Genomic DNA, 8366 nt, shown 5'->3' with positions numbered 1-8366 from the left:
CCCCCCCGCCTGTCTGCGACCCATTGGGGCCCCCCCACGCTCCCCGCCGCAGTGGAAACTGAGGCACGTGGGCAGCGCTGGGCACCGCGGGGCTTCGGGTCGGGGCTAGGGACTTAATTTGGGTGGCAGAGATGTGTTTGGGGTGCTGGGGGTTCTCCATGGGGTGCCTCCCCTCTTCCCCGCAGTTTCCTCCCCCCCCAGTGGGGCGCCGGGCACCCCAATCCCCCTCCCGGGTGCCGTTGGATGGGTGCGGGTTGCCCTCCCCACCCTCAGGACCCTCCGTCACTTCCCCAGGACTCTGTGAGGGATTCAACATCGACGTGGGGCAGCCGCGGGTCTTCCAGGGGTCCCCCGAGTCCCAGTTTGGGTACCGGGTGCTGCAGTGGGGGGGGCGATGGGAACAAGTGGTGAGTGATACCCGAGGGGACCCGGGGGAGATGGGAGAGAAGGGGAAAGTGAGGCACGAAAGGGGAGATTGAGGTGGGAAGGGGAGAAGGAGGGTGGGGAAAGGGAAGCTGAAGCAGGGAGGGGGAAAATGAGGTAGGTAAGGGGAAAGTGAGGTAGGAAAGGGGAAAGTGGGGTAGGAAAGGGGAAACAGGAAGGGGGCAGTGAGATGGGAAAGAGGGAACTGAGAAGGGGAGGAGGGAAACTGAGGGTGGGTGGGGGAAACTGAGTCAAAAAAGGGGAGAAGGGAGGGGCAAACTGAGGTGTGAAGACAAAACTGAGGTGGGAAGCAGGAGAAGTGAGTTTGGGAAGGAGGAACTGAGGCAGGGCGGGAGGAGATTGAGGTTGAGAAGGGGAAGCACAGAAGGGCAGGGGCCAGAGCAGCAGGAGGCTGTGGCCAGACGGCTGGACAGACAGACGGAAGCGGCCTCGGTGCCACGGTGTGGGCGGCAGGGCCTGGCACGGTGCCCCCAAAACGTGGCGGCTGGCTTGGAGTAGGGCGGGGGTGATGACATCCCCGGTGTCCACTACGTATCCCTCTCTGTGTCCCCTCCTTGTCCCTCCAGGCTGCTGGTGGGAGCCCCTTGGGATGGGAATGGTCAAGGTGACATCTACAAGTGCAGCGTGGGACTCCAAAACTCTTCCTGTGCCAAAGCCAGCCTCGGTACCGGGGGGGGGGTGTGGCTGTGACCGGTGAGGCCTGGGGGCCCCACGGTGCTCACCTTGCTTCTGTCCCCATGTCCTCAAGGGGCCGTGGCTCCGTGGCTCCGCAGCAGCGCTGGACACCTTGGGATGACGCTGGTGGACTCCAAGGATGGTGGATTTGTGGTAAGAAGAGCGTCCACAGAGGAAAACTGAGGCATGGCAGGGGATGGAAGAGGGAGATGGACATCACCCACTGTTGTGTCCTCATGTCACCCCCCAAGGCATGCGCCCCACTTTGGTCCCAGGAATGTGGCACCTCTGTGTTCAGCTCTGGCCGCTGTGTCCAACTCAATGAGGAGCTCCAGCTTGTGGGAACCATTGCACCCACAGCACAGCGTGAGTAGGGTGGGACGTACTGGGATGTACTCAGATGTGCCATCCTGGTGTCACCGTGTTCCCTGCCAGGCTGTTCCACCTACATGGACATCATCCTGGTTCTGGACGGCTCCAACAGCATCTACCCCTGGGAGGAGGTGCAGGCATTCCTTGGGAACATCCTGGGACGCTTCTTCATTGGTCCTGGGCAGACCCAGGTCAGGGCGTGGTACCTTGGCCACCACGGTGTCCCCAAGGCTGGGATAGTGTCTTCAGGGCAAGATGATTGTCTCCAGGGCAATGCTGTTGCCCCTGGGGTGATGCCAGCCTTGGAGTGATGTTACTGTCCCTGGGGTGATGCCATTATCCCAGGGTGATGCCACCCCCGGGATGGTGCTACCCCTAAAGTGATACCATTTTCCCCAAGGTGATGCCATTGTCCCGGGGTGATGCCACCCCTGTGGAGATGCCACCCTGGGGCGACGTCATTGTCCCCAGGACTATGCCGGCTGGAGATGGCTTTGGAGGGGCCAAAAGTGCCCTTTTCCAGGGATTAGGGGTTCCCGTGGGATCTGGGGGAGCTCCCTGTGGATTTGGGGGGATCCTTGGCTCAGGTTTCCCCCCGTTTGAAATGTGAGGTAGGCTGCCATACAGGGAGTGGGTGGTGCAGGAGCAGATGCCGGGGCAGCACTCTGGGGATTTGAGGGATGTCCCTGTGGATTTGGGGCTCCCTCTGGCTCTGACTCTCCCTGTTTCAGGTGGGGGTGCTGCAGTATGGGGAGCGGCTGGTGCAGGAGTGGGCACTGGGGCAGCACCCCACGGCCCAGCGCCTGCTTGAGGCCGCCCGGAACCTGACGCGTCAGGAGGGGAGGGAGACACGCACGGCCATGGCCATCCGGCAGGCATGGTGGGCTCTGGAATGGGAATGCGAGCGGGATTGGGAATGGGGGCGGGATTGGGGACAGGACTGACGTCAGGATTGAGATCAGGATTGGGATTGGGAGAGGGAGTGGGGCTGGGATTGGGATCAGAATTGGGATTAGGGTCTAGGTTGCGATCAGGATTTGAATAAGGATCAGTATTGGAATTGGTATCAGGCTTGGGATCAAGTCAGGATTTGGACTGGGGTTGGGGTTGGTATTGGGCTCAGGATCGGGACTGGGATCTGGATCAGGGTTGGGGTTGAGATCAGGGTCAGGGTTGGGAGCAGAGTCAGGATTGAGAAGAGTATTAGGATGGGGATGGAAGAGGGGCTCATTCTGCCAGCCACATTCCTGCAGCACAGAGTCCTTCAGCCCGGCGCAAGGCGGGCGCCCGGGGGCCACGCGGCTGCTGCTGGTGGTGACGGACGGAGAGTCCCACGATGGGGACGAGCTGCCGGCGGCGCTGGCGGAGTGTGACCGGCACAATGTCACCCGCTACGCCATCGCTGTGAGGCCCCTCCCACCGAGCCGCACCCCTGCATTCCCCTTAACCCCGGGGCGGGCTCCTGCTGACCCCTGTCCCTCCCTTAGGTCCTGGGGCACTACCTGCGTCGGCAGCAGGATCCCGAGGATTTCATCCGGGAGATCAAGTCCATCGCCAGCGACCCCGATGAGAAGTATTTCTTCAATGTCACAGATGAGGCTGCCCTCAGTGACATTGTGGATGCTCTGGGAGATCGGATCTTCAGCCTGGAAGGTGCCGGCTTGAGGCTGGGATCCCGGGAAGGGCTGGGAATTCCAGCTGGAAGCACAGCTGGAGGAACAGAGTGTCCTTCCTGCCCCGGTCAGGCACCCATGGAGACAACGAGAGCGCCTTTGAGCTGGAGATGTCCCAGATCGGCTTCTCCATCCATCGCCTCGAGGTGATCCCACTGGGAAAGGTGGAAAATAATCCTCAGCCCATCCCAGCCCTGCTGAGTGTCCTGGGATGGGAGAGTGACATCGGTGGGGGTCGGGGACACTGAGGCATTGTGGTGTCCCCAGGGTGACATGTCCCACCCATCCTGGCAGGATGGGATCCTCTTTGGAATGGTGGGAGCCTATGACTGGGAGGGCGGTGTGCTGGAGGAGAGCCAGCGTGGACGCATTGTCCCACCCCGCGAAGCGTTTCAGGAGGAATTCCCCCTGGAGCTGAAGAACCATGCAGCATATCTGGGTATGGGGGATCCCAAGGGATGAGGGTGTCCCGAGGGATGTGAGGTGAGCCAGGCATACTCCATATCCTTGGGATTTGAGATGAATCAGGGATGTTTCATGTCCTGGAGATCAGGGATGAAGTGGGGATGCTCCATGTGATGGATATTTGGGATGCTTGGTGATCCAGAAATGCTCCATGTCCCAGGGGTGCTCCATGTCCTGTATATTTGGGGTGCCCCAGGAACACACTGGGGACCCTGTCTCCCCAGGGCTGTCCCCCCCGCTGACCCTGCTTCCCCCCCCAGGGTACTCCGTGTCCTCGCTGCAGCTCCCGGGGGGGCAGCGCTTGTTTGTGGCTGGAGCCCCTCGATTCCAGCACAAGGGCAAAGTTGTCCTCTTCCAGCTGGACCCCACAGGGACCGTGACGGTGGCCCAGGCACTAATGGGGGAGCAGGTGGGGGGCGGCTGGGGGCCTTGAGGGTCTTTGGGGGGAGTTTGGGCCCCCCACCCCCTCTCAGCCTCACAGCCCCCTGCATCCCCAGATCGGCTCCTACTTCGGCAGCGAGGTCTTGGCCCTGGACCTGGAGGGAGATGGGGACAGTGACCTTCTGCTGGTGGCAGCACCCACCTACCTGGGGGGCCAGAGCAGGGAGACGGGGAGGGTCTATGTGTACCGTGTGGGGCAGGTGAGAGGGCAGGTGTGGGCCTGGAGGGGTCGAGTGGGGAGGTAGCTACACGGTGTGGGGCAGGTGAAGGGCTGGGTAGGGGGCAGGTGAGAGGGGCAGGGAGCTGGGGTAGACAGAGGGATCGGGGTGCTCTGCGGGCAGGGGATTGGGAGGATCAGCGGGATGCTGAGGGATTGGAGGGATGCAAGGGACTGAGGGGATTTGAGGGGGTCGGGGGAACACAGTGGGATTGAGGGGGTGCCTATCCCCTGGGGGTACCGAGGGCCCCTCCGCACCTCCCAGGACCGCCTGATCCCCGCGGGGTCGCTGCACCCCGAGCCGAGGCCGCAGGATTCCAGATTCGGCTCCGCCCTGGGCGCGGTGCCGAACCTGAGCCAGGACGGGCTGACTGGAGCCGTGGTGGGAGCTCCGCTGGAGGACGGGCACCGCGGGGCTCTCTACGTGTTCCACGGCGCCCCGGGCACCCTCCTGCCCCAGTACAAGCAGGTGAGACGGCGCTGGGAGCGCTGGGAGGGGCTGGGTGCCACGGTTGCGGTGAGCACAACCCTGTACGAGCCAGTGGCGATGCCACAACGCTGGTTCCCAGCGCATCGAGGCGGCGGCGCTGGGGTGGAGCCTCCGGTATTTCGGGATCAGCGTGGACGGACGGGTGGACATGGACGGGGACGGGCTGGTGGACGTGGCCGTGGGGGCGCAGGGTGCGGCTGTAGTGCTGCGGTGAGTAGGGGTCAGGGGATCGGGGACAGGGACACCCCGGCCACAGGGATACCCCGGGAACAAGGACATGGAGAAGGACAGAAACATCCCGGGGGGGGGGCAGGGACATCCCAGGGAACACGGACTTGCGGGGGACAGGGACACATCCGTAACAGGGAGATGGGGGGATGGGGGCACCCCGGGGACAGGGACACGCCGGGAATAGTGACATGTGGGTTATGGGGACATTCGGGGGGACAGGCACTCCCTGCCTCAGTTTCCTCTTGTGGGAACCTGGGATGCTCCCGGGATCCTCCCAAGGCTCTCCATGCCTCAGTTTCCCCTGTGACAAGATCCAGGGTAGGGCAGGGTGGATGTCCCTGTCCCCACATGATCCCGATGAGATTTCAGGTGTGACTGTGTCCCTCAGGTCCCGCTGGATCGTGCAGGTGTCCGCGTGGATGTCTGTGGAGCCGGCGGCTGTCAGTGTCACACGACGGAACTGCCAGCGCAGCGGCTCCAGCGCTGTCTGCCTCCGGGCCCGGATCTGCTTCCGTGCCGAGACACGCACACAGAACCCCGTGGACATGGATATCGGTGAGTGTTGGCAATGGCGGACCGCAGGGTCCTTGGAGCATTCTTGGAGCATCCCCGGCTGTCCCTGGAGCATCCCAGAAGCATCCCAAAGGGTCCCGGAGCATCCTTGGAACATCCCAGGGTATTACCAGAGCATCCCTGGCTGTCCCCAGAGAATCCCAGGGTGGGATCCTTAGAGAACCTGGGAGCATTCCAGGAACATTCCAGGAGTGTCCCAGAGTGTCCCTGGAACATTCCTGGAGTGTCTCAGGGTGTCCTGGAGAATTCCTGGAGCATCTCTGGAGCATCCTGAGGGCCCTGGATCATCCCAGGGTGTTGCTGCAGGATCGCGATGTCCCTGGAGTGTCCCACGGGCATTCCCTTAATCTTTCCAGACTGTATATATGGTGATCCTGGACCACCCCTGGAGCATCCCAGGGTGGCCGTGGAATCTCCCAGGAGCATCCTGCAGTGTGCCTTGAATATCAACAGAGCACTCATATCCCTGGAGCCCCACTGGAGCACACCACAACATCCTGGAGCATCTGAACCTTCCCTGGAGCCTCACTGGTGCAGCCCAGCGTGTCCCTGGAGCATCTCAGGACCTCCCTGGAGTCCCACTGGAGCATCCTGGGGTGGGGTGCACCCACTCCCACAGGTGTCTTGGTCCCTGACCCGCTCCCTTATCCCCCAGATCTCCGGTACAACGTATCCCTGGAGGAGCGGATCCCAGGATCCCGTGCTGCCTTTGACTCGGGCGCCCGCCGGCTGCTCCAGCGCCGAATTGAGTTCCCACTGGGAAGGCAGAGCTGCATCCGCGTCCCCTTCCACGTCCTGGTCAGCCCCAGGACTCCTCCCTGCCCCATGGGAGGGCTCTTCCCGCCCCCCATTCCCAGGGTCTGACTGGAATGAGGCCGATGGGATCCCTTGATTCTGCAGGACACCTCAGATTACCTGCGGCCCCTCAGCCTCACCCTCACCTGGGCCCTGGATGCAGCTGCGAGGTCGGTGCTGGATGAGGCATCTCCCACCACCATCCGTAAACTGGTGGGTACTGGAAGGGGTGTCTCTGGACACTGGGATCATCCCCAGACACCAGGATCACCCCTGGCTCCTTCCAGATCCCATTTTTCAAGGATTGTGGGGACGATGATGAGTGTGTCACCGACTTGGTGCTCAAGGCCACCACGGACATTGTGGGCTCCAGGTACCCCCAGTGTCCCCCCAGTGTCCTCATGGCGTCCCTGGGATCCCCTGTGACCCCCCCGGCCTCCAGGCAGAGCCCCCACATCCTGCGGAAGGGCCGAAGGCGGATGCTGGTGGAGGTGGAGCTGGAGAACCAGAAGGAGAATGCCTACAATGCCAGCCTGTGCCTGCACCTGCCCGGGAACCTCCACTTCTCCAGTCTTGTGCTCCAGGTACAGCCTGGGGGTGGGCCCAAATTCCTGAGGAGCCCCTCCAAACTCTCCCACCAGGGCAAAGATGGAGACCCAGGTCTTTGGAGAACCTCGAGGTCATTCTTGTCCCAACCCATTCCAGGTGGGATGGGTTGGAGTGCATTGGGTCCCCAAAACCATTTCAAGTGGGACAGCGGTGTATGTTGTGTCCCCAACGTCTCCCAGGTGGGAGCTGGGGGTCCACCATGTCCCCAGCTCATTCCATTTGGGACATGGGGGTCCATCGTGTCCCCAACCCCTCCTAGGTGGGAGATCAGGTTCCACTGGTCCGCTGTGGCCCCCCCCCAGTATCCCCCTGTGGGGGTCTATTGCTGCCACCTCCCAGTGCCCCAAGTCCCCCAACTCCACGTCCTGGCCCCCATCGTGTCCCCCTGGCAGGATCCCAGCACGGTGAAGTTGGAGTGCTCAGCCCTGGGGGGCCACCGCCAGCACTGCAGTGTCGGGTACCCCGTCTTCCGCTCACAGGCCAAGGTAGGACGCCTGAGACCCCCATGAGCCCCTTGGGACCCCCCCCAAACCCCCACCACACCCGTCTGAGCCCCCCCAGGTGTCCTTCACCCTGGAGCTGGAGTTCAGCTGCTCCGTCCTTCTGGACCATGCCGAAGTCATGCTCCAGGCCACCAGGTAGGGGTGTGGGGGGAGCGCTGAACCCTCGGGGGAGGGGCCCCACCCCCGGAGTGTGGGTGGAGTCTGGGGATCCTCCCGAGTGTCCTCCCTGTCCAGTGACAGCACCGAGGCAACACCAGAGGACAACGTCGTCACGCTTTCTGTCCCCATCCTCTATGAGCCTGACCTGTTCCTGTCCAGGTGGGGCTGGGAGAACATGAGGCAGAGCGGGGGGATCACAGAGGGGGACACACACGATGTGACCCTCCTGTGTGCCCCCCCCCCAGTAATACTGACCTGCATCGCTACGAGGTTCATCCCCTTGGCACCTTCACCCACAGCTCTGGCCCCGAGTTCACCACCACGGTCAAGGTGAGATGATGGGGGCCCGGAGAGCGGCACCCAGGGGAGCCCTGGCTCATCGTGCGCCCTTCCAGGTGCAGAATTTTGGGTGCTACCCCATCCAGAACGTCACACTGCACATGGCCCTACCAGCACTGGGCCACCGCCAGGCCACCATCCTGTCTGTCACCCGTGTCCTGGCTGACAACGTGAGTATGGGGGACACTTAGGAGGGTTCCAGGGCGGTCCCTGTGCCCTCCCTTTGAACTCCCTCTCTCCCTCCCCAGGCCACTTGTGTGCTGCAACCCCCCCCCTGAGGGGACACAGGTGGTCCCGGTGCCGCCTGAGGCCCTGCTGCACGTGGACAGGCTGGTAGGGATTGTTGCGTCTTCCCCCCCTCCTTCCCTCCCCCCCCCCCC

General features: G+C 62.8%; 1 protein-coding gene across 1 annotated transcript in view; it reads left to right on the top strand.

The window, feature by feature from the left end:
• Positions 1-8366, top strand: part of ITGA10 (integrin subunit alpha 10) — a 10314-nt gene that overhangs the window by 599 nt on the left and 1349 nt on the right. The window contains 26 exon segments of the mRNA XM_042022773.1: positions 295-386; positions 388-407; positions 1011-1108; positions 1193-1272; positions 1371-1682; positions 2223-2371; positions 2745-2895; positions 2979-3144; positions 3237-3310; positions 3459-3603; positions 3890-4038; positions 4127-4270; positions 4553-4756; positions 4857-4987; positions 5397-5563; positions 6237-6379; positions 6482-6589; positions 6664-6749; positions 6819-6960; positions 7378-7470; positions 7547-7623; positions 7723-7806; positions 7893-7977; positions 8043-8156; positions 8235-8252; positions 8254-8319. Coding sequence (XP_041878707.1) covers positions 295-386; positions 388-407; positions 1011-1108; positions 1193-1272; positions 1371-1682; positions 2223-2371; positions 2745-2895; positions 2979-3144; positions 3237-3310; positions 3459-3603; positions 3890-4038; positions 4127-4270; positions 4553-4756; positions 4857-4987; positions 5397-5563; positions 6237-6379; positions 6482-6589; positions 6664-6749; positions 6819-6960; positions 7378-7470; positions 7547-7623; positions 7723-7806; positions 7893-7977; positions 8043-8156; positions 8235-8252; positions 8254-8319 — 3098 coding nt within the window.

Source organism: Corvus kubaryi, unplaced genomic scaffold (genome assembly GCF_017639235.1).
Source record: "Corvus kubaryi isolate FWS band 111438036 unplaced genomic scaffold, C.kubaryi_AGA036_p1.0 119, whole genome shotgun sequence".
NCBI classification, from domain to species: Eukaryota; Metazoa; Chordata; class Aves; order Passeriformes; family Corvidae; genus Corvus; species Corvus kubaryi.
The sequence above is the reverse complement of the archived record's forward strand: the minus strand, read 5'-3'. Positions and strand labels throughout refer to the sequence as shown.